The sequence below is a fragment of the Anolis sagrei genome, chromosome 1 (assembly GCF_037176765.1).
Source record: "Anolis sagrei isolate rAnoSag1 chromosome 1, rAnoSag1.mat, whole genome shotgun sequence".
NCBI classification, from domain to species: Eukaryota; Metazoa; Chordata; class Lepidosauria; order Squamata; family Dactyloidae; genus Anolis; species Anolis sagrei.
In genome coordinates this window covers 49638184-49663963 of record NC_090021.1, presented here as the reverse complement: position 1 = coordinate 49663963, position 25780 = coordinate 49638184, and the positions used below count along the sequence as shown (strand labels likewise).

General features: G+C 41.4%; 2 protein-coding genes across 2 annotated transcripts; one reads left to right on the top strand and one right to left on the bottom strand.

Annotated features, from left to right (window-relative positions):
• The first annotated feature begins 5467 nt into the window (after positions 1 to 5467).
• Positions 5468 to 8889, top strand: MAD2L1BP (MAD2L1 binding protein). The gene is made up of 3 exons (XM_060754035.2): positions 5468 to 5556; positions 5655 to 5923; positions 6618 to 8889. The coding sequence occupies exons 1-3, from the start codon at positions 5526 to 5528 to the stop codon at positions 7158 to 7160; spliced, it is 843 nt and encodes a 280-aa protein (XP_060610018.2). The 5' UTR covers positions 5468 to 5525; the 3' UTR covers positions 7161 to 8889.
• Positions 8890 to 25388, bottom strand: LOC132761291 (epoxide hydrolase 1-like). Its single transcript, XM_060754034.2, has 9 exons — positions 25195 to 25388; positions 18740 to 18947; positions 16674 to 16854; positions 16220 to 16450; positions 15989 to 16118; positions 14875 to 15089; positions 11447 to 11555; positions 10850 to 10975; positions 8890 to 9298 (listed from the first exon to the last, which is right to left on the bottom strand). Exons 1-9 carry the CDS (start codon positions 25221 to 25223, stop codon positions 9097 to 9099), a joined length of 1431 nt encoding a protein of 476 aa, XP_060610017.2. The 5' UTR covers positions 25224 to 25388; the 3' UTR covers positions 8890 to 9096.
• Between the last annotated feature and the right edge of the window lie 392 nt (positions 25389 to 25780).

Here is a 25780-nt window from a genome sequence, read left to right as displayed (position 1 = left end):
AAGGAGAGAAAGAAAGAAAAAAGGGAAGGAAGGAAAGAGAGAGGAAAGGAAGTAGAGAAAGAAAAAAGAGAAAAGGAGGGAAGGTAAACCATAGCAACGTGTGGCGGGTACAGCTAGTAATAAATAATAATAAACTTGATTTATATCCCATCACCATTTCCCCAAAGGGGACTCGGGGCGGCTAACATGAAGCCAAGCCCAAAATTACAGTACAGCAAAATAAAATACAAGAAGCAAAACTACCATCAAAATAAATACATGAAATAACAAAATAAAATAAACAGTTTCAAAATAACATGATAGAGAAATAGAATACAGTGGTCAGGCCAAATGTACTAGGAATAAAATTGATAAAACCCTGGATGAGTTATGTAGAATGTGTTTCTGAGGGAGAATGGGTTTCTAAGGGAGGAACACAAAAGGACTGTGTTTAATTCTCCAGTGTAGATTCAAATCTGAACCAGGCCATGACTTCAAGCAAGTCACACGCTCTCAGCCTCAGAGGAAGGCAATGGCAAACCTCTTCAGAATATTTGACAGAGAAGGCCAAAGGCCTTGTTAAACTACAACTCCCATGATTCCATAGCCTTGAGTCCTGGCAGTTAAAGTGTCAAGGTGTGCTAAATTCTACAGTGTAGATCAGGCATGGGCAATCTTTGGTCCTTCAGATGTTTTGGACTCCAACTCCCTTTCTTTTCCCTCTCAGCAACTTAAGCTTAAGCGGCTGAGGGGGAAAATGAAAGGGCCGGAGGCTCTTAGGAACTGTGGGAGTTGGAGTTCTAAACACCTGGAGGGTCAAAGTTTGCCCAGGCCTACTCCAGCTGTTTAAAAAAGACTGCTATAGATCGGATCATGCAAAAGAGATGCACTGAGTTTTTATTTTATTGCAATATATGTATGTATATACACATATCATATACAATATAACATTGAAAAGTCACTGTTTACAATGATGTTACCCCATCCAACTTCCCTCCTTTCCCTAAGTCACAGATGTTTATATACTGCTAGTCCTCTAACAAGTGAATTATTCTTTATTCTATTATCTAGTTTTCTTAATAATACAGATATCTTGTTTGCCAGTGGTTCTCAACCTGGGGTCCCCAGATGTTTCTGGCCTACAACTCCCAGAAATCCTAACAGCTGGTAAACTAGCTAGGATTTCTGGGAGTTGTAGGCCAAAAACATCTGGGGACTCCAGGTTGAGAACCACTAGCCATTTAACCAAAACCTTGCTTCACCTGATCTCTGATAGACCTCAGACTATGACTTTGGATGTGGATTTGCTCTTGGATTGGTTAGCTTTTAATTAAATGTTTTAATTTATTGTTTAGTCAATGCTTTAATTGTGATTTTATTGCTATTGTTTTTGTGGCATCTAATGAGTGCCGATTGTAACCCGCTCTGAGTCCCCCTTCGGGATGAGAAAGGCAGAATATAAATGTCTGAAATAAATAAAATAAATAATTCACCTGAGGGTGGTTTGAATTTGCTGTTGCTTTGGCACATACAGTTGATAAATGGTTTCCATATGGCCTCAAACAAAATCTCTTTCATTTCTCCTGATCTTACTTTCTAGGTTGGTTTCTCAGATAAGAGCTATAGCCCATACAGGCAGTTCCCAAGTTACAAACAAGTTAGGTTCTGTAGGTTTGTTCTTAAGTTACATCTGTTTTTAAGTCAGAACAGAGTCTGACTTAAGTCTAGCTACACACACACACACAGATTTCTCTCACTTCTTGTTGTCTCAACCCTGTTCTTAACTATGAGTAATTTCTAAATTGGATGTTTGCAACTCATGGACCGTCTGTATTCCATTTATTCAGTTCTGCATTGGTACGTTTTCTTATTTTTCCATACTTTTACTGTTTCCATCCATGCTGCACAAACTAGAACTTCTATGAGGCCTTTGTTCTATAGGTTCTGATTTTTGTCCTCAAATAGAGAAGTAGCAATGCATCTCTATAATGGACCTTTCCTCCTGCTGTACAGCTTCTCCAGGTTAAGTCTGCTTGCTAAAATTTAAAATATGCGTGGACATAAGAACTCAATAGTCTCTTCTGCATAATTTTGATACTCTCCTGTTGATCCCGTGACATTTGAGTGGATAGCAATGCCATTTACCAACAGTTTTCAATGTGTTCTATCTAATTTGAGCTGATTTATAAGGTAACTTGGCAACTCAAAAAGAATGAGAGTTACTTGGGGGGAAAAACAGACAAAACAAATGGAACTCAGTTGGGGAAGATTTGCCTTACAAATGTATTGAGATTTTCTGAGCTCACTGCTAAGTGGGCGGATGTTTACAAACAGAGTCACATCCTGGTACTTCCTTCAAGCACTCCCTTTGTACTTGGTTACTGTCGATGTCAACTCATTGCATCAGTTGGAAGAGATTGCTCTGTTTAGTGCCTTCATTGCATCAGGTCAAGGCAGGAGGGTGAGGCAGCATGTGCTCTGAAAAAACAATACCTTTGCTCCCTGACTTCTCCTATGAAGCTTACTGCTATACAAGTTCATCAGCTCAGGTCAAGTTCAATTATCATCAGTGGCAAACAATATGGTACTTCCAAAATAATAAAAGAGGGATACAAATGACCCTAATTTCCACAAAACTGGGACGTTGCTTTATTTGTAAAAAGTCAAAATATTCATTATAAAAAGGGAGGGCAGGGGAGTGAGTGAATCAGTATATTACACTAGGTAACACGATTTTTGTTCCTGGGTTATAAACGTCATTTCCTAATTGGCTCTATCATAAAAACATGGAAAAGGTTTCTTGAACTGCAAAACTTTGCTTTTGCGGGCAACCTGCAGCACTTTTTGCTATAGTTTTGGTTTTATTTTGATGTAATACGTTGTCCGGGCTTGGCCCCATGTAAGCCGCTCCGAGTCCCCATTGGGGAGATGGTGGCGGGATATAAATAAATATTATTATTATTATTATTATTAGTCTCAAGCCCTTGGTCCAACAGTTAGGATTTGGCCTTGTACCCATCCATTCCCCAGTTCTCTGGCATTTAAGGGCACATTTTTTCCAGCCCAGAGCTTTTTTTATAATCCTTTAATTGGCCCTGGAATTGAATGGCACCGGTCCCCTAGTAGGGCCACTGCTGAGACCAATCCTTGCACTATAGTATTCAGCCAGCCCCATTTTTCCCTCCTCCTTGGCCCAGCCCGTTCCAAATAGTCCAGGCCCCTTATTGAAATCTTTGCCCCTGGCAGCTTACCTTGCCTGAAGAGAGTGGTTTAAAATTGACTGTAATTTATATGTCGTGTTAACAGTTTGTGCCTATGTTTTTGTTTTATATTGTATGTTTTTTATTATTTTGCATATGTGGAAACCGCTCTGAGTCCCCTAGGGGAGATAGGGTGGTATACAAATAAAGGTTTTTTAAATTATATTATTATAATGTATTTTTCTACTGACATACCCAGAAGTATTTTTTTTTCTGACCGCCGGAAGAACTGGCACAGCTTTGGGGAGCGAGGCCCCTAGGGGTCGGTCTATCTATCACAGTCAGGCATGGGCCAACTTGGGCCTTCTCTCCAGGTGTTTTGGACTTCAACTCCCACAATTCCTACCATAAGCATGTGGACAATTTCAAGAGAAAGGAGGAAACCATGAAAATGAAAAAAAATCTGGCTACCAGTATCAAAAAACCTCTAAAATTACAACTGCAAAACAGCAGAGAGGAAACAATCAGGGACATCTAATCACCTCTCAACAAAAGATTGTCCCAGGCACTGCCAGGCCACCAAATGCTAATCAAGGTGGTCAGTTGAAACATTCACACCTAGCTCCAACAGACAAGAGTTCTTTGCCCCACCCTGGTCATTCCACAGATATATAAACCCACTAGCTGTTCCCTGCCACGCGTTGCTGTGGCCCAGTCTGGTGATCTGGAAAAGAAAGTAATGAGAAAGTGTTGGTTTCTAATATATGTAATTCCTTTATGCTTGTGAGTAAACAGTATTTCTTGTTGTTTCTTTGTCAGTGTTGATGTGGAGAGTGTCTGGTTTGCCCACCCTGGAACATGCAACATATCATAGTCCTTCTTTAAGGGTCCTCTCTTTCAAATCTATGATACTATATCTGTGTGTGTGTGTGTGTGTGAGAATCATATCTATCTATCTATATATATTTATGACTAGATGGCTCTTTGTCAGGAGGGCTCTGATTACATTTTCTTGCCCTGGTGAAGAGAGTTGGACTGGATGGCCTTAAGTATTTTCTGATGGTCATGGGGGTTCTGTGTGAGAAGTTTGCCCCATTTCTGTTGTTTGTGGGTTTCAGAATGTGCTTTAATTGTAGGTGAACTATAAATCCCAGTAAGTACAAATCCCAAATGTCAAGGTCTATTTCCTCCAAACACCATCTGTGTTCATATTTAGGCATATGGAATTTTTGTGTCAAGTTTGGTCCAGATCCATAATTGTTTGAGTCCACAGTGCTCTCTGGATGTAGGTGAACTACAACTCCCAAACTCAAGGTCAATGCCCACCAAACCCTACCAGTGTGTTCTGTTGGTCATGGAAGTCCTGTATGCCATGTTTGGTTGAATTCCATCATTGGTGGAGTTCAGAATGCCCTTTGATTGTAGGTGAACTATAAATCCCAGTAAGTACAAATCCCAAATGTCAAGCCCTATTTCCCTTAAACTCCATCTGTGTTCATATTTGGGCATATGGAATATTCATGCCAAGTTTGGTCCAGATCCATCATTGTTTGAGTCCACAGTGCTCTCTGGATGTGGGTGAATTATAATTCTCAAACTCAAGGTCAATGTCCACCAAACCTTTCCAGTTTTTTCTGTTGGTCATGGGAGCCCTGTGTGCTAAGTTTGGCTCAATTCCATCATTAGTGGAGTTCAGAATGCTCTTTGATTGTAGGTAAACTATAAATCCCAGCAACAACTCCCAAATGACAAAATCAATTTTTTTTGAGTGGAGGACATACATTCGACTGTTAGGTGTCTTGTGTCCAAATTTGGTGTCAATTCCCCCAGTGGTTTTTGAGTTCTGATGGTAGCATGAACTAACATTACATTTTTATTTATATAGATTTTCCTAGTTCCAACAGACCTCACTACCTCTGAGGATGCTTGCCATAAATGCAGGCGAAACGTCAGGAGAGAATGCCTCTAGAACATGGCCATATAGCTCGAAAAACCCTACAACCCAATTCCTACCAGCCTCAGGCCCTTTCCTTTTCCCCCTCAGACGCTTAAGCGGATAAAAATGGTGGGAGTTGAAGTCCTAAACAGCTGGAGAAAAGGCCCAAGTTTTGTCGAAGGCTTTCATGACCAGAATCACTGGATTGTTGTATAACAACCCAGGCCCAAGTCTGCCCATGCCTGATCTATCGCGACATCCTGGCACGCCTATGGACAGCTAGCCATTTCTGCCCTCAGCCAAGATGGCGCCGCGAGACTCCCATTTCCCGGAAGTGATGTCATCTTACCGCTCCCAGGATGCTCGCTGAGGCGGCCATTCAAATCGGATAATAACCCGAGGGGAAGAAAATGGCGGCGGAGGGAGCGACGCAGGGCACAGGTAAGGCTTCGTGGTGCGCGTTTTTGTCTCTTTGGGGCGAGGCCTCTTGGGGAGAGTGAGGCAGCCGCCCTGGCTGGTTTCCTCTTTGTCTCCCGCAGAAGGCGGGCTCGGCGGCGGAGCGGAAGGGCGCGAGGGCCCCGGCGTGGCGGTGGCTGTCTCCTCGGGGCCTGCCTCTCTCAGCGGCGGCGGCGGCGGCGCGGCCTTGGCGGTCTCCGTGGCTTTCCCCGGCTCGGTGACGCAGGAGGGCTGCTTCCGGTTCACCTGCGAGCTTCTCAAGCACGTCCTGTACCAGCGGCAGCAGCTGCCCTTGCCTTACGAGCAGCTCGCCTTCTTCTACCGGAGGCAACCGCCCAGGACCCCCGGACAGGTAAATAGGGTGAGATGGGCGGCCTCAAAGCAGCCTTCAAGCTCTTAAAATAACGCTTCTCAACCTGGGGGTCGGGACTCCTTGGAGGGGGGGGGGTCACGAGGGGGTGTCAGAGGAGTCGCCAAAGACCATCAGAAAACCTGAGAGTTCTCCGTGGGAAGTTTGGCCCAATTCTATCATTGGTGGGGTTCAGAATGCTCTGATTGTAGGTGAACTATAAATCCCAGCAACTACGACTCCCAAATGTCAAGGTCTGTTTCCCCCAAACCCCACCAGTTTTCACATTTGGACATATTGAATATTTGTTCCAAGTGAGGAGTTATATTAAGGGATTGCAGCATTACGAAGGTTGAGAAACACTGTCTTAAAAGCAGGCACGGGCCAACTTGGGCCCTCCAGGTGTTTTGGACTTCAACTCCCCACAATTCCTAACAATGGCTTGTTGTGGGAAAAAAATGGCTTGTTGTGGAAACAAGGATTGAAGATTTCAGTGAAGACACCTTTTCCCCATAACTTTTTCAAGTGTGAATTTCCCTTCCAATGAATAAATTTCTCTGACTTCCTGTTGTCTCACCCCTGTTCTTAACTCTGAGTCATTTGTAAGCCAGATGTCTATAACTTGGGAACTGCCTGTATTGCTGTTTTTTGTGCTTTAAAATATTCACAACTTTTTCCAATCTCCTTAACTTTATAGGATGAAGAAGTGGTGAGAAAAGTCCACTTAAAAGATAAAGACAGCAGCCAAAAGTGCCAGCAAGTGCTAAGTGATCTTGAGGGAGTGTTCAAGCACTTGGAAACCATGTTTACTTTGACACTGGTCCCTCGCGTTCTGATTCTTCTCGGGGGTACTTCTGTCAGCCCTAAAGAACTCTATGAGATCAACCTGCAAGGGGTGTCTGTTAAGGGTGCTGAGGACAGTCTGCAGACAGCTGCCTGCATTCGCAAGCTTTTCCATTCTCTGTTCCTAGCAGATGTGTTCAGCGAGCTGCAGACAGGCCCTACTATGGGTGTCACTGTGATGGTTCAAGGGCACCGCAATTGCGGTGTCGACTGGTTCAGACCCAAACTAAACTACAAAGTGCCAACGCGAGGGAGGAAGCTGACTGTGAATGTATCATGCAATCATCACAACAGTACAGGTCTTTCTGCCTATCAGGAGATGAACTCGGCTTGGGACGATTACATATGGTTTCAAGCTCCAGTGACAGTCAAGGGCTTTCGTTTCTTTTCTTCATAAAAAAAATAAAGGGAATTTTTTTACTATTGTCTTTTTGATCCACTATAACCAAACCTTTCCCTTTTCCTATAACCAAACTTTTCCATAACAGTTGTATTCCCACTCTGTTGTATTTTTACATTTATGGGAATAGCTTTTGGGGAACTGATTCAAAGGGTCAAAACAATGCCTTAATGAGTCACCAACTTTCCTCTACTGTGGACTTTATTTCCAACATATACTTGACATAATTGAACCACTGCATAAGTGTCTTATAATATACTCCCAGTGAACTGTGTTCATTGGTAAATAATTGTGCAATGTTAGCAAATGCTCAATAATGGTGTGAGAAGAAGGTGAATCCCATCTTACTAACTTTTTTTGTGTGTGTTGATGATGGTGGATTGATCTGTTATAAGGAATATAGCCATAGTCCCAAGCAACATAGTGTCTCTCCATGAATTGATAACAACTTCTAAAAAAGTAGTCTCCTAAGTACAACAATTGCAGTGATGATTTCTAGGTGCTTTTTCTGAGAAATAACTCCTCTGAGTATTGTTATAAAAGATGAGAGTGGAGAACTTCAGCAAATAGATAATGATGAGTAAAACTGAGATTCATTCTTTGCTTTCTGAAGGACATTTGCTCAGCTATGTTAAGAACTGCAATGTCTAGTGTGTGTGTGTATGTGTGTTAGTAAAAAAGATGGCTTGGAGTTTCCCATTTTTTCAACATCTTCATGTAGCAGCTTTAACCCTCTGACCAAGTAGTTTTGTCTGTGTGCATCAGATACTCCTACACGCTAGACGTTGTGCACAGCCCGTGCTATAGCTTTAGTTTAAGTTGATAAAGTAAAATACCTCATTTGATGCTTTGACTAAAACTAAACTAGACTTTGGAATGAAATGAATGTCATCAAATAATCAATTTTAAAACTGCTGTCCCACATAACAGCTGATCCACTTCATTCATGTTAAGAAAGTAGTATGTATGGGGCTACTTCTATGGAACTACTAAGGGAAGGTAGTATTTTGTTCCAGACAATGGTTATCTATTTATTTTATCCACTGTTAAGAGGCTGTATGGCTTTATTGTCCAGTTAAGGACAAATTCAGTTAACTATGGGAAATGTGGCTTCCCACACTGCTTTTAAAATTGGAATTTGTTTTTTGGTCAGGGGGAAAAATCAACCTACAATCTCTCTTTGTGGAAAGGAGGATGTTTTCAGGCTAAAATAGAGGCCTATGGGGCACAGAAAAGTTTATTATACTCTAGTTTACAATACGTTTTTGGGATATGAGCTATTTGAACAACACTGGAACCACTACCTTCATAGGCAAATTCCAGAGAAGAGTGTTTAATCTGGTATGTTTTAAGGACTGCCTGGCTCCTAATGACATTTTGCATTGTACTTGAAAAACCTGGGAGAGGTTAAACAAACATGCTTATTCTAAAACATGAAAGTGCAGAAGGTATTGTATCAGCCATTTGAAAACAGGTTAAGATCTCTGTCCTTGCACAGAGGAAAGAGAATAGGGAAAGCTCTGACAATTTACAGAAAGTTGCCTGCAGAGTAGAGCCCAGCCCTCTGACACTTCAAGTAGCCTTTAAAATTACAGTGTACATTCTATAATTGTGTATAAAATGGTGCTATGTAAGATATGTGATTAAATGTGCTGCTCCAATGAATTGGTTAATGACATTGTCCTTTTACAGATCTGTAATATGAAATAAATTACAGCAAGAAAGATTTACTTGTTATAAGAACCAATTTAATATGACTACTGCCCTCTTTTTTTAAAAAAAACTTAGATGCTTACAGTAGTTTCTCACAATAGAATAAATGACCGTTGAAAGCTCAAGCAGTAATGTAATCATACTATTTTACTTAACGTGCCAAAGGGTTTTTGCACTTGGATTACAGCTCTCTTTGCCATGCTTATGCCTTGCTGTTACCTCACAGACGTTCCACTTTCCGAATAAATTGCTTGAAGTCCTGAGCCAAGAGCTGTGGCTCCTCCAAGGCAGGGAAGTGACCACCCCGTGGCATGTAGGAGTAGGTAACGAGGTTTTTAAACTTCCTCCTTACCCAGGAAGGCGGAGCATGTAAAAGTTCATCAGGGAAGGCAGTAACACCAGTGGGAACATAAACTCCAGTCCTGTTATAAAAGAAACCATTATCAAGGGTCGACTTGGCCATAGCAAAACTGATGTACATTTTTCTACCGTAAGCCACATTACCATTGGGAAATTGCATTCTTTTTGTCTGGCATATCTATGACTTCTGTTTTTATTGCCCATAAGTACACAAATGTTAAACAGGCCCAACTGTATTGTATTTACCATTGAAACAATCTGTGTCCCTCTGGGAAGATAGGGCAGAATACAGATAAAGTCATTTTATTTATTTATTATTATCCTTTCAAATTAAAATGGCACCCATGTTAGCTAGAATTAGAATGTTTATACTTAGGAACACAGATGGATAGCAAGAGTTGAGGGTTAATCAAGCTTCATAGGGATAATGAGCTTGATCTGTATTAGAAAAGATGCTACCATGGAACTTACATCTTTACTGTCAAAAATCTAAATGGTTTGTCATATTTGGAAATCAGCAAGTGCTTTCTAAACTCCTACAAAGGATTTAATATAGCCAATGGGATTTTGACTTCATTTCAGAAACTTTGGACAAATATCCCAATAATAGTTGGGAAGGCATTCTGCTTATATTGTGGCAAAAAATTAGATACAGGCAGTCCCTGAGTTATAAACAACTCATAGTTTAGAACGGAGGCAAGACAACAGAATTGTGAGAAATTACCCCTCGGAAGGGAAATTCACACTGGAAAGAGCATGGGGAAAATTATTTATTTAGGGCTTTTATATCCTGTCCTATCTCAACCTCTGAAGAGGGACTCAGGACGGCTAACAAATCGGCACCCCATGGCACCCACATCAGTAAAACATAAATATATACTTTAACAGTAGTATAATAATAACAATATAAAACAGTACAAAACATAAAACAGTAAAAAAAACAAGCAGTCAGCGGTTACCGGTTTGAATCAACATCCAAGAGGCTTTCAGTCAGTTCTATATAAGTCGTCACGTCAGCCAGTCAGGCTAATCTACAAAAGCCTCCCCAGTGAAGCTTTCCCATCAATCCTTGTTTCCACAACAAGCCATTTTTTTCCAAAATCCAGTTATCACAGGGACAGAAAGTGCATTTAAACCTTCTAAAAAGGGGCAGAGATAGCAAAACATACCACCGGGGGGGGGGGGGGTGGGGTGTGACCCTTCCTTATGCTGCTCAAAGTTTAAAAATATATATTTTTGGCTGGAGTTACACTTAAAAAATTACCTGATCTGACTTACAAACAAATTCAACTTAAGAACAAACCCACATAACCTATCTTTATAATTTGGAGACTGTATTGCTGTCAGGTTAACTTGTGCTTTAGCCAGTGCTATGTACTGTATGCTGCACGACCTTTTCTGCTACACTTATGCTTATGCTATCCTATTAGCAGCTTGTCTAAGAAATCTATGCAGACTACAGAGTGAAAGCCATATTGGCCTTAGGCAGCAAAAATGACTTAGGTGAGCCCCACAAACAGTAAACATAAAAAAAACCTCATATCATGTGGTATGTAGAGTATCTTGGAGAGACAGGATTTATCTTGTAGCAGTTTTTGTTTATTTTTCCTTACCTGCCACTGGGAGTACTGCTTGGATTCTGGGAAAAATTCTCCTTGTAAAAGCGCATGGATGTCACAATGGAGCCTGTCACCCAGTAAATCATGACATTGGTCAATAAGTCATCCAGCGAGTATTTCCTGAATAAGAGAATTACAAGAAGACTTTTGCTTAGCTTTGGTACTTGCCTACAAAACATGGAACGTAAGTTCAGGGCACTGTAATTTTATATTGCTATGTTTTCACATGTTTTATGTAATTATGTTGTTGTTTAATGTTTGCATTTTCAGTTTTATTTTATTGTAATTTGTTGTTTGGGCTTGGCCTCATGTAAGCCACTCCGAGTCCCCATTGGGGAGATAGTGGTGGGGTATAAATAATAATAATTATTATTATAGTAATTATTATTATTATTATTATTATTATTATTAAAAGGTGCTAGAATGTGTTCAGCAGTGCAGCAGCATATAATTAAAGCACTGAATTAAAACTCAATTGTGTTCCTATTTGAGATGGAAGTTTGCCAAATTATTTGTCCTGCTCCTCTTTTACGTTAGTATTTGCAATGTGTCCCCAGTCTCCTAAGATATACATGTCATAAAAATCCTTACCTCTCCAAACCACCATCATCCAAGTTTGGAAATGATTTATCTGTCCATGTAGAGAACTTTTCTAGGATGTATGCAGCAAGTCCCACAGGACAGTTATTCAATCCACATCCTAGGTCAGAAAAGCAGCTCATTAGTTTTAAAAATAAAGATATGTACTGCTTCAGGCTAAAATTTGGAACAAGGAAGAATCTGGTTCGTAGGTCTGAGGAAGAGTTAGGGCTTTGATTTCAGACAATTTCACAACTCCCCTCCTGGATATCATCACTTCAGAGTCTCAGTTCTTACAAGAATCCAATGACCTGGGCAAAAGGATCATCTAAGAAAACTCACTGTAGGAATTGTTGATTTTTTCCCCCTGATGGTGGCTGTCCATCTGTGTCCACACACTCTTTTTTCCTTTAGAATCACATATTCAAGATAATAGATTGCCTAATTGAGGAGTTATATATTTTCTACTATCTTTGGAAGTGTGAGAAATAAGTCTTTATATGTTATCTTGATTCACTAAAGCACAAACTAGTAATGCAATCATTAGAACATAAATAGTGTCATTTCAATTTTATACGGCTATCTGCTGATTGAAAAACACTTGATTATTCATGTGTTTTAAGTTATTAACAGCATGGAATAGAATCAATAATTTTGAAGGAAAAACAACAGCTGCCTTAGATGAGGTCCTTGGTTTACACCCAGCATTCTGTTTCTTATGGTGTTCGATCACCAGATGCTACGACATGCACATGAAGTGATGAGAGCAAAGCTCCTCTTATTATTTTTAAGACAGTGGCATTCAGAAGCATGAGGTCCCTGATTCAGGAGGCAGTATATAGATAATCACAGACTATAGCAATTGATAGCCAGAGGTGACCTTGGGTAATTTTCAATAGTAAGCAAACAGTATTTTGGTGCCCCTCCCCCCCAACCAATCACTGATATATATTTTCTATTCGTCATGGGAGTTCTGTGTGCCATATTTGGTTCAATTCCATCATTGGTGGAGTTCGGAATGCTCTTTGATTTTAGGTGACTACAACTTGCATATGTTAAGGTCTATTTTCTCCCAGAAACTACAACTTGCACATGTTAAGGTCTATTTTCCCCCAAGAGCTCCTCAAGAACGCCCCTGGGCAAAATCAACTATACTGCAAATGCTTACTTTGCGTAATGGGTTGAGCCGCTTTACCTACTATTAAATTTTCTTACCATCACCTAGCCCAGGCATGGGCAAACTTGTGACCATAGGAATTGTGGGAGTTGAAGTCCAAAACACCCGGAGGGCCCAAGTTTGCCCATGCCTGACATAGCCTATTGAACTGTTTCATATCTTGCACCACTTCCAACAGAATGCTAATATATTTTGAAAGAATACAACTATTTTAGCTCTAGTGTTTAATTTGATTTGCCTCTATCATGTATTTCCTTTCAAATATGAGTTGCTTTTCTCCCCAAACTGAAAAAAAATTCCAAAATGTAATGTTTCCTAATATGAGAATTGCTTCAGTGTTATGGATGTATTAGTTACCCTAATCTGCACCTTTCCTATAACTCTCCTGAGAGATGTTACCCAGAATGGTACAAGACATTTCAAATGTGATCAGACACACATTTTGGAGATTTTTTTAAAAATCCCTCCCTCAAAAATCTCAAGAAGGAGATCTCCCCTTTTTACAGCTGTTACCCATTGAGTTAACATCTTAACTGAACTTTCTCCACAACTTCCATCGCCAATTTTCTTCTCCACTACTGCCAACTAAGTCCATACATGTGAAGTCTGAATGGCAATGACTCAAAGTGTTTTACTTTATTCTTGGAGCTGTATTTACCCTCTTAATATAAGTTTGCACAGGCTAATGGAGCTCCTTTCAACATTGTATTTTATCAACATAATTAAGCAAATAATTTGGTGCAATCTGCAAACATGGATAGAATCTCATTTTCCACTCTTTACTCTAGGTCAGTGGTTCTCAACCTGTAGATCCTCAGGTGTTTTGACCTACAACTCCCAGAAATCCCAGCCAGTTTACCAGCAGTTAGGATTTCTGGGAGTTGAAGGCCAAAACATCTGGGGACCCACAGGTTGGGAACCACTGCTCTGCTGGAGCATGTAAGAAATAAGTTAGAGTGTGTGTGTCAATTGTAAAGTAAGATGTACAAAGCTGATTGGTCGAGCTACACCTGGGGAGCTGGCTGAGCCTGGGACTTTTGGATAATGTTATTATTTTCAGGGTTGAGCTGTGCAAGTGCTTGCAGAGAAGCAGAGAGAGAGAGAGACAGAGTTTGGATTGTGCTCTTACTTCATGTGCTGCTGGAGGAAGTTTCTCCAAATTGACAAAGTAAGGCCATTTAAATATCTCATAAAAGGACATTATGTGACTTGATGCCACTGATCACATGATTGCAAATATGTCGTTCTGAATTACGAAGAGTTAACTACGTATATTCTGGTGTATAAGACTACTTTTTAACCCAAGAAAATCTTCTCAAAAGTCAGTACGCGGGGTCGTCTTATACGTGGGAGTAGTCTTATACATGGGAGTAGTCTTATACACGGGAGTAGTCTTATACACAGGGGTCGTCTTATAGAGCAGGTGCTGAAACTTCCAATCGGATTGGAAAATTTGTGGTTGCCGCATATGGAGAGGGGAGCTCAAAAATGGCAATGGCCGTGTCCCTGCCAGATGCAGCGACTGTATGAAAGCATTAAGGGTGACGCTGTACAAGTACGGTAGAAGAAAACCCATTCATCAGGATTCCCGATGGTGAGGTGAAGGGGTGCCTCACCGGGAATGTATAAGTGAAAGGCGGAGCAAGCTGCAGGCTTCTGGGGTGCCCGGGGTATGGAAAAAAGAGATAGAGTGGCTCTGGGCCCAGAAAAACACACCTCTTTATAAACCTCAGTGAGAACTTTGTTTTACTTCATTAAAACCTTCCTATCTGTATAGAAAAGGGCCTCCAGGTGGTGCAGTGAGTTAAACCGCTGAGCTGAAGAACTTGGTGACTGAAAGGTTGGCAGTTCGAATTTGGGGAGCGGGGTGAGCTCCCGCTGTTAGGCCCAGCTTCTGCCAACCTAGCAGTTCAAAAACATGCAAATGTGAGTAGATCAATACCTTCTGCAGGAAGGTAACGGTGCTCCATGCAGTCATGCTGGCCACATGGCCTTGGAGGTGTCTATGGACAACACCGACTCTTTTGCTTAGAAATTGAGATGAGCACCACCTCTCAAGAGTCAGACATGCCTAGACTTCATATCAGGGGAAACCTTTACCTGTCTGGAAAACCCTTCATGTGTTGCTGTTATCTCCCTCACCCTTAATTAGTGGTGGATTACAATTGTTGTCATCTTCTTCCCTAAACTGATATCAGCATTTGATTTATAAATATAGGTGCAGAATTATTCTACCATGCTACAAAGAATTTGATTCACAAACCTGCTGTATCTGGTTTGGTGGCTTGGATATGCATGTAGCCACTCTCGCGCAAAGTAAAAGACACTTGCGTCTTAAAGTATGGGAATAAACGGCGCACATCCTCCCTAGTGAGGCCGACCAACCATGGTACATAGGCTCCCAGTAATAAAGATACCACGTCGCTGCAACTATATTTGGCAAGGAATACCATGTTCACATGAAGCCCCTTCACAGATCTGGAATCAAAGGAAAGAGGGCAGGTTGAGTAGTCGCAAATATATATGTATTTTCAAAATGAACCCCCAATTAAGCAGAACAAGCTGCCAAAAATGTTTTCTATCTTCATATTGTTCTTCTTTCCAGCATACAACCCCTGCCATAAAATAGTCAACTGAACTGTATGGCCTCTATAAAATCCACTAGATTATATGGTAGTGTGGACTCAGATAATCCAGTTTCAAAGCAGATATTTTGGAGTATCTGCCTTGATATCCCAAGTTATATGGCTGTGAGGAAGGGACCACCAGCATTGAAGCGATGGTCCTACGCCATCAACTCCACTGGACCGGCCACATTGTCCGGATGCCTGACCACCATCTCCCAAAGCAGTTGCTCTACTCCGAACTCAAGAACGGAAAACGGAATGTTGGCAGGAAGGAAAAGAGATTTAAAGATGGGCTCAAAGCCAACCTTAAAAACTCTGGCATAGACACTGAGAACTCGGAAGCCCTGGCCCTTGAGCGCTCCAGCTGGAGGTCAGCTGTGACCAGCAGTGCTGTATAATTTGAAGAGGCATGAATGGAGGGAGAAAGAGAGAAACATGCCAAGAAGAAGATGCATCAAGGCAACCTCAACCGGGACTGCCTTCCACCTAGAAACAGCGGGAGAACATGCAGGTCAAGAAAAGGGCTCCACAGTCACCTACGGACCCACTGCCAGTACACTGATCTTGGAAGACAATCCTACTTGGACAACGAGGGATCACCTAAGTAAGTAGGTGTGGAAGGGCCCTATGAAAGTATAGAATCTCTATATTATAAACCTGGCCTCATAATATGGATAGGTACCATGATTTGTTGGATACTGGGACATATGCTAGAATAATTAACCTGAGAGTGAGACTTTTGCCACTTACTTTGGTAGCATCTGGGCCATGTGTGTGGTGATCCCAGAACCCCAGTCTCCACCTTGTAAGTAATATTCTTGGAATCCCAGTCTATGCATCAGCTTGTGAAAGATTCTAGCAGCAGCCGTCATATTAAAGCCTGCCAATTGGGAGAAATGTCTTATTAAATATGTGTGTGATAACATTGAGCTAAACTTCTGTGGTCTACAAATAAAATCAAGAACGTGAACAAATACTTGCCCTGCTTATGTGGAGCCTCAGAGAAGCCATAGCCTGGGATGGATGGACAGATGACCTCAAAGACCATGTTCTCTCCACTAGAGCCAGAACCAACTGGATTGGTAAGTAGTGGGAGGATCTTATAAAATTCATAGAAGGAGCCAGGCCAGCCATGGACCATCAGTAAAGGTCTGGGGGTCTGACCACTTGGGACATGAGTTGGTTTCACATGGATAAAATGAATTTCAATCCCTGTCAGAAATCCAAAAGAGATGTTAGCTCTTGTGAAAGAAGTTCTGTCTTATACACGGGAGTAGTCTTATACACAGGGGTCGTCTTATAGAGCAGGTGCTGAAACTTCCAATCGGATTGGAAAATTTGTGGTTGCCGCATATGGAGAGGGGAGCTCAAAAATGGAAAATAGGACAGACTGAAAAGATGAGCTCCATTACACAAGTCATTTAGAAGCATTCACCTTCAATAGTCGTTTTAAAATGTTGGTATTGGTTGAGGATGTCGACTTGCTTCTTCCAGTCAAACTGATTCCTCCAGTATGAGACCACTTTTTGCAGATAGTTGGAGTTGAAACCATAGTGGAAGGCAGCCCCTTCCAATGGAGGTGTGTAGCGTGCCAGATCGAGACGCTGGTACAAATCCTAGAGAGAACAAAAGGAGGACGGAGAGGGAAATAATGTAATTGACATTTTCAAAGCACATGGTTTCCTGGAAGACCACTACTGACAGTTCCTTAAAATTTAAGGAATCAATTGCTTCATTATACACCTTATCCAAGGGAATGCCTGTGGGTATATGGATGAGGCATATGGAAAGGAACATGTTTTCTGTGTCCTAAGTTATCATATGTAAAGAGGACTGATTCTGCTATTAAGTATGATATATAGAGGTGTCACAGTGTTTCAGCTAATGGTTAACTGATATAATTAATTGATATGTATATTTGTTTACAGTTTAATAATATTATGTTTTACTGATATTGTTATTGTCTGAATCTGGCACTGAATATTGCCATAGTTTGTAAGCTGCTCTGAATCCCCCTTCAGGAGTAAGAAGGGCAGGACATAAGTACAGTAAATAAATAATAAAATAATTAAAAATATTTATTTAATTTTGTTTATTATTGCACTAGCTGTCCCTTGCCACGTGTTGCTGTGGCCAAGTCTGTGTATATATATTGTGTGTGTGTGTGTGTGTGTGTGTATGTGGGTTTGTGCATGCGTTGCAATGTACATTTTTCTTTTTTGCCTTTTTAACTCCCTTCCATTGTGTTGTTCCGTGTTTTTATGAGTGATGGTCACTCGTTGGCCTGATAGGTGTATTGTGTCCAAATTTGGTGTCAATTTGTCCAGTGGTTTTTGAGTTATGTTAATCCCACAAACGAACATTACATTTTTATTTATATAGATATGTACTGCAAGGGATAAGGAAAGGTTCTTGTGGAATTTTCTCTCTCATGTGGTTGGCTTTGGACTGGACTGGTACACACTTTGAATTAGACAGCCTCAGGCAGCAAAATGACTCTGCTTCCCCATGCACACATTTGTGCCCTTCCACACAGCCAAATAACTCAGAATATCAAGGCAAATGCTTTGAAGAATTATCTGAGTCCACACTGTAGATTTTACACAGCTGTATGGAAGGGGCCTGAATCAAAATTATCCCTTTTGTCCTAAAGCAGGATGTCAACAGCCAGAATTGAAGAGATATGGCCCACTGTTAATAAGGTCATTTCCCTTATTGTAAGTACATTGCAATCTCAGAATAATTTAGAAAAATATACATTATATTTGCCCTAGTACATTCAAGATGTTGTTCATAATTCTTTCCCTCCCACACTTTATCCTAAGAACAACCCCATGAGGTAGTTTAGGCTGAGAGAACATAACTAGCCAGAGGTCTGGCAAAGAATTTTATGGATCAGTGGGGACTTGGATCTGGATCTCCCAAATCTAGCACTTCACTACACTGACTATTTGTAGCATTATCTGAACATCTTTAAATAAATGTTGATTCCCTTTCATAATCTTAATTTTTTTAGCTGCATATCTGTTGCATACAGCTACCATAAAAAGGTAAAGGTTTTCCCCTTGACATTAAATCTAGTTGAGTCCAACTCTGGGGGATGATGCTCATCTCAATTTCTAAGCCAGCGTTGTCCGTAGCCACTTCCAAGATCATGTGGCTGGCATGACTACATGGAGCACTGTTACCTTCCTGCCGAAGCAGTACTTATTGATCTACTCACTTTTGCATGTTTTCAAACTGCTAGGTTGGAAGAAGCTGGGGTTAACAACAGAAGCTCACCCCATCCTGTGGATTTGAACCACTGACCTTCTGATCTGCAGCTTAGTGGTTTAACCTGCTGTGCAACCAAGACCCCTGCATAGCTACCATAATATCATCTAACATCTGTAATTTTATTAATAGACATCCATTTCGTTCTGTGCTTTAAGAAGCCTGGAACATTATGCTGATGCTTTTCTAGTATGGTATTCATATACGTTTTCTACTTTGTCTTGGTACCTGGATTTCTTTCTCAGATGTTGTCACTTGAAAAGGTCTAATACTTTCATCTTCGTTGCTTGAGGATCTCTCACTTGAGCCCCACCATCCGTCTCCCATTTCTATGGTCCTTTTCCTTTGCCTAGTCAGAAGCCACAAAACAAGGAGGCCTCCACCTCCTAGGGCACAAGAAGCTGCGATCACATTTCTCTGGGGTACATCATAAGACCTGGAAGAGTATGTCAAGATATTGTGAGTGAAATTGTGTGTGCAGCAGCATGGTGAGGATTGCAGTCCCCTCCGAAGGTAGTGGTGGACATTTTCTAAAAACAGCTCTATGGCTTTAACCTAATAACTAATGGAATAAAAAGCAAGTTTTGAATGGACAGGTAACTTTAGATAACAACACATTCAAGATCATGTATTATTATTATTATTATTATTATTATTATTATTATTATTATTATTTCTTACCTGCCTCTCCTCAAGGCTGGATAAACACATAATTATAAAACATCATGTAGAACACATATATTAAAATGTATTTCTATGCAATACATATATTAAAATACACAGAACAAAGATTAAAATACAGTAAACACAAGACAAGAATTTAAAATTCATGTTAAAAATTGACTGGAGACTTTATCCCATGGGATGGGGCATTTTAAACTTTTTTTTCCATTTGGAAACTAAATATTATTTATAGCAAATTTAAAAACATATTGTTAAAATCTGTAAGATAATATGTTAAAATGAAATTAAACATTATTTTTTAAAAAGCTTAGTAAAACATATATCATTAAAATATTGACATACACTGTCTGGCACAAGAATTATTAAAATGCAGCACATTAATTAATTATTTATCCCACTATGCAGACTCAAGGTGGCTTACAAACAGAATACAAACATTAAAATCCTTCCATCAGGAGAACAAAACAGATAAAATTATGATAAAACAACAATGAATAAAATCCCGCATTTCAGTTTAATCCATAGCCTCCTCCCCCATGTATCCCTCCTCCATCCTGATTACAAAATCCCCAACTCCTGCTATGGCTTAATTAAAGGCCATGTTAAATAAGAAAGTCTTGACCCCCTTCCTAAAGCTGAACAAAGATGGAGCAGCCCTTACTTCTTCAGGGAAGGAGTTCCAGAGGGCTGGGGTTGCACCTGACAAGGAGTCTTCTCAAGTTATGTATAAATGCATACTGGCGGGGGCTCGTGTATTGATTCGAGTTTCCCCACTTGATCTAAGGTTGCACCTGGGGATGTATTGGGGGACATGGTACTTGGGGGACAGATACGCTGGACTGAAGCCACATAAGGCTTTATAGATGATGACCAGCACCTTGAATTGAGCCCGGAACTGGAAAGGCAACCTGCTTCAGGATAGGCATAGTACACTTCCTGAAGTTAGCATCCACCAAAAGCTTGGCCGCTGTTCTCTGAATGAATTGCAACTTCTGGAGGTTCTTCAAGGGCACATAGAGTGTGTTACAATGGTGCAGGTGATGTAACCAACGCCTGCACCATTGAGGCTAGATCTGGAGTCTCCAGGAATGGGCGCAGTTGGTGCATAAGCTTTCGCTGTGCAAAGGCCAGCCTAGTCACCACCTAGATTTAAAGCAGAGTCTAGGATGACCCCCAAACTTTCAAGGGAGTGCAACCCTATATGGTACAGGTTGGCATGCCGTTCCTAAATCCCTCTTTCAAGACACCAGTAGTACCTCCTCCTTGCCTGGACTGAACCAACTTGTTCACCCTCATCCAGTCCATCACTGCCTTTAGACAACAGTTCAAGGGCATGGCCGCTTCCTTGGTGTCAGGTGAAAAGGACTGGTAGAGTTGGGCATCACCTGCATACAGATGATATCAAACTCCAAAACTCCGGATGATCTCTCCCAGCGGTTTCAGGTAGATGTTAAATAACATTGGGGATAAAGATGAGCTCTGTGGGAACCCACAGCCCACTGGCCATGAGGTTGAGCAGGAATCCCCTAGAACCACCTTCTGGGACCAGTCCATGAGGAAGGACCAGAAACACAATGCCTCCTAGCCCCATCCCCCTGAGCCTTCCCAGAATGATCAATGGTATCAAAAGCTGCTGAGAGGTCAAGGAGAGTTAGTAGGGTCACACTTCCCCTGTCAATCTCTCCGTGTAGATCATCCACCAAGGTAACTAAAGCTGTTTCTGTTCCATTACACAGCCTGAAGTCAGATTGGATAGGATCCAGATAATCAACTTCATCCAGAAATCTCTATTTGGTGGGAAGGGCCTTGCAAAAGTCAGTCATCAAACTTGCCCATCTAAACTTGCCTGTCAAAAAAATATCAGGAAAGTATTCCCCATCCTGGAGGCAGATGATAAACAGGCTCTCTCCCAGGTTATCATCACCAGGTGATGGTAGTGGTGCTACTACAACTATGCTGAAACACCATACTTAAACAGAGAGATGTATCTCTATGTTAATGCTCTATTTTAGATGAGTCAAGGTCAGAAACGAGGGTGGGTCTGGCCATACAGAAGAGAACAAAAGAAGTCCAGCCCTCTTCTTATCTCTTTGAGTGAGATAAGAGGGCAGCTGCATTCCAAAACTCTAGCAGAAACTGGTTTGAACAAACATGTTGGCAAAAGAGCTGGGGGAAAAATGACATGTAAGTGCAGAGGCTAAATTTACACAGAAAGCTTCACCTCCTTATATTATGATTGCATGCTAATTGTTTGAACTAAACATTTATTATCTAAGAATATAATCTTTCACATAACTGGGGCTTGTGCCATATTTACTTTACTTAGGCGATCCCTCGTAGCTCGAGGATGATTGTCTTCCAGATGTGGTGACTTGGCGGTGGGTCCGTAGGTGGCTGTGGAGCCCTATTCTTGATCTGCATCTTCTCTCGCAGTGAGGACTGGTTTCCAGGTGGAAGGCGATCCCTGTCAGGGTTGGCTTGACGTGCCTTCTTCTTGACATGTTTCTCTCTTTTGCCCTTCGTTTGTGCCTCTTTGAATTCCACAGCACTGCTGGTCACAGCTGACCTCCAGTTAGAGTGCTCAAGGGCCAGGGCTTTCTAGTTCTCGGTGTCTATACCACAGTTTTTAAGGTTGGCTTTAAGCTCATCTTTAAATCTCTTTTCCTGTCCACCAACATTATTTTGCCCAGAACCAGACAGGTAACCAGGTTGCAAAAATGGAATTGTATATTCCCAGAAACCAGCTGCAGTTGGCAATCTGGCTGCAGCTCTTTGCCGCAGTTGGAGTTTTCAAACTCTTTTCAGTGGCAGCTCCTCATAGAACCTGTCACAGTGATCCAACTGGGGTGTAACTATTATGCATGTCACCATGGCCAGATTGGATGGCTCAAGCAATAGGCTCAGATGGTGCCCAAGCTTTAACTGTATAAATGCTGATCAAGTGCACCTCTGCCTTGTCTAAGTTAAGCTTTAATTTGCTCAACCTCATTCGGTCTATTGACAGGCAGCCATTTATTACCAAAATGGTTTCCTTCCCTTGTGTCACCAATGGGATTGGTAGAGAAGAGGAGTTACACTCTCTACTCCGAGGTGGCTGAGAATGATGGTAATTGCAGTCTAACACATCTGGAAGAGTAATATGATATATCCTTAGGCAATAATTGACAACAAATTGTGAGATGCAAAAACCTTTTTTATGTGTGTGTGTGTGTTGAAAATGCTGCATAACTTGAAAGGAGTTGAGCAAAAAGGAGATAATGAACTCAAAGCTGTTGGTAACACATCAATCAGAGGATTATACCATCATTCTTCCAGGCAATATGATGATAATTCTCGCCTCATTAAAAAAATAAAGATGGAATAGTGATAGAGAACTTCCCTGCCAGATTGAAAATTTAAGAGGCTTAATAACTCATTTTCCATTTCTTGTTTCCAACCTTTTTCCTCTTTGCATTACATCTTTTGTCTTAAGAGCTCAAGTAAAAGGGTTGTTTTATTATGAAACTTTTGCACAGTGCTCTGCTCTCAATTTAGATGAAAATGCCAAGCTCCTCCTTTTTCCCCTTCTTCATGTCAAAGCAAACATCTGATTTGTTTGGTCTCATTCTCAAGTTGACACTCAAGAGCAGGCATGGGCACACTTCAGACCTCCAGGTGTTTTGGACTTCAAGTCCCACCATTCCTAACAGCCTCAGCGGCTGAGGGGGAAAAGGAAAGGGCCTGAGGCTGTTAGGAATGGTGAGACTTGAAGTACAAAACACCTGGAGGGTCAAAGTGTGCCTGTGCCTGCTCAAGAGTCTATCTGGGCTTCCCCTTCTTTTTTAAAAGAGTTTATACCTGCTCAATTCCTTGTTGGACATACAGGATGGCGACATACAGATTTAACTGAGTGGGTGGGGTGATTTTGTGAATTCAAGGAGCATATATCCTGTTCTTTCAACCTTTGTCCCCATTCTCTTTGGCAAGTCCCTTGGAAATCGACCAGGCATATCAGGTTGGAGTGCATATTCCCCTTTTGCACACAATAGCTCAAGGACTGCCCTTTGCTCCAGGCGGGACAATGGCTGAAAGCCAGCAGAGAAGAATGAATTTAGTCTCCCCTCTATGGTAAAGGAAACACAATGACAGTGGTAAATATTTATACAGCATTTTTTTAAAGTACTCAAATAATTTCACTTAATTGGTCTCTTGTACTCTTTACTACAATCCTGTAAGATAGGCTAGTTTTATTAACCTGCAAATAGTAGCCACTGCTGAATAACAGTGAATTATCTTAAGCCACCTTTGGAATGTATGGCAGAAGAAAAGCTTAACCCATAGATTAGTAAACAACTATGCTAAACAGTGGAAGTGGCTCTTAATGAGGTATGCTGCATTATCACAGGGTGTCTGCGCCCTACACCACTGGAGATACACTGTTTAGCTGGTATTGGACCACCTAACATCTGCTGGGATGTAGCAGCCAATAATGAAAAGACCAAGGCAGTGACATATCCGGTGCATCCTCTGTTTGGATATCAGCCAGCATGCCAACATCTTAAATCAAGAAATAGCTTTCTAAGATCACAGAGATACTCGCAGGAGCACCTCAGCAAGAGAGAGTCCAAAAGTGGCAGGCGAAAACCCGGAACCTCAATCAGTGGCTGATACTGGATGAGAAACTCCCTCTGGGCACACAGAAGACTAGGTGACCTGGAAGGTGCTGAATAGGCTGCACTCTGGCACAACATGATGCTGGGGCAACGAAGTGGAGTCCACGACATGCAAGATCTACAGAGATACTCGCAGGAGCACCTCAGCAAGAGAGAGTCCAAAAGTGGCAGGTGAAAACCCGGAACCTCAATCGGTGGCTGATACTGGATGAGAAACTCCCTCCTGGGCACACAGAAGACTAGGTGACCTGGAAGGTGCTGAATAGGCTGCACTCTGGCACAACATGATGCTGGGGCAACGAAGTGGAGTCTACGACATGCAAGATCTACAGAGATACTTGCAGGAACACCTCAGCAAGCGAGAATCCAAAAGTGGCAGGCTAAAACCCAGAAACCTAATCTATGGCTGATACTGAATGAGAGTTCCACCCTGGGCACACAGAAGGATGGAAGCCCTGGAAGGCATTGAACAGGCTGTGCTCTGGCACCACGAGATGCAGAGTCAACCTTAAGAAATGGGGCCACAAAGTAGAGTCCACGACAGGCAAGTATGGAGAGGAGCAAACCACAGACCACCTATTACAATGCAGCCTGAGCTCTGCCACATGCAAGATGGAGGACCTTCAAATATCAACACCAGAGGCACTCCAAATGGCCAGCTACTAAAAAACTTTGTGTTTTTTAAACAACTGTACCCTTGGTTTCGCCTCTGATACGATAAATAGTAAACAACAACTGGAGTTCTGAGGGAAAAGAATCTAAACTTATTTCCCAGCTTTTTAGAGCAGAGTTTGAAAAAGTTCCTTTTTTGTACAAAAACCACTAGAATCCTCCAACTAGCACTGAACTGCAAAAAATATAACGTTTCCAATCTCTGTTTTCTACTCTAGGCTGATCAATTGATGCAACAAGACCCTATTACAGTCTCCAAAGGATTTTGCTGCTCAAAGACTTTATCATGGTAACATTCAATGTAGTTTAAAGGATCCTAACTTTCTCCAGGAAAAGATCAAGCTTTGGTTTCTTCACTGAGATTTCACCTTTCTCCCACTGCCTCTGCAAACACAGTGTTAGGTTTCTTCCAGGCAGCCACTCGATACACATTCAAACTCTAAGAATTCCCTTTCCTCTAAATGCATAAAATAGTTGTGGAAGATCTTTGAGAATAATGGAACATTTTCTAATTTGTGATGCATGTTTCTTCAGGGAGAGGGAATTCTAATCTGCATGTCTTTGATTACTTGACTGGACCGAGACTGCAGATTTAAAAGAGCTTGATCAGACACACCCTCCCCATTCCTATTCACAGTTAAGTGAAAGAAACTGCCATGTCTTTTTAGCACTCACCGGACACTTTGTAGGATGTCCTGCCACATGTCTGCAACAGGGGCCTGGCTGGGAACGGCAAACAGTTGGACACAAAGTTCCCACTCCTGCTTGCAAATGATAATGGCTTCTTGTTGCGAACCAAACTAGAGAAAAGATAACATATCTTCCTAGTGCCACCTACTGCTTAAAGCGTTGCTTCCAGAATTGCTTTTACATATGACGACATATCCTGTGGTTATCTAATTTCTAGATAACCACAGGATACGTCGTCATATGTGTTTTATTGTGAACTTGTAGCGTGAGCCCTTTAAAAAAAATGACGAAATACATGCTCCAGTGCAGAAGCTGCTTTTCAGCTTGAGCACTCAAGTGACTCCAAAAGACAGTTTCATACTACAGATTTTATTTGGTTTTCATGGTCAAATTAGTCTGCATATAGAAATGCTGGATTTCTCTCAATTTAGAAACCACAATATACACACTGGTGACATTTTTGGGGAGTCTAAGGCAATTTATCTAGCCTGAAATGAATATATTTGTTTGTTTTTTCATGTCAGGAGCGACTTGAGAAACTGCAAGTACTTCTGGTGTGGGAGAATTGGCC

Excerpts from the sequence above, each read along its gene's own strand:
- MAD2L1BP (XM_060754035.2), top strand. The coding sequence starts at position 5,526 with ATGGCGGCGGAGGGAGCGACGCAGGGCACAG. Across the intron at positions 5,557-5,654 it reads GGGAGCGACGCAGGGCACAG|AAGGCGGGCTCGGCGGCGGA; the intron begins GTAAGGCTTCGT and ends TGTCTCCCGCAG. Across the intron at positions 5,924-6,617 it reads CGCCCAGGACCCCCGGACAG|GATGAAGAAGTGGTGAGAAA; the intron begins GTAAATAGGGTG and ends TTAACTTTATAG.
- LOC132761291 (XM_060754034.2), bottom strand. The coding sequence starts at position 25,223 with ATGTGGCAGGACATCCTACAAAGTGTCCG. Across the intron at positions 16,855-18,739 it reads CATCTGAGAAAGAAATCCAG|GATTTGTACCAGCGTCTCGA; the intron begins GTACCAAGACAA and ends TGTTCTCTCTAG. Across the intron at positions 11,556-14,874 it reads CACCAAACCAGATACAGCAG|GATGTGGATTGAATAACTGT; the intron begins GTTTGTGAATCA and ends TTTCTGACCTAG.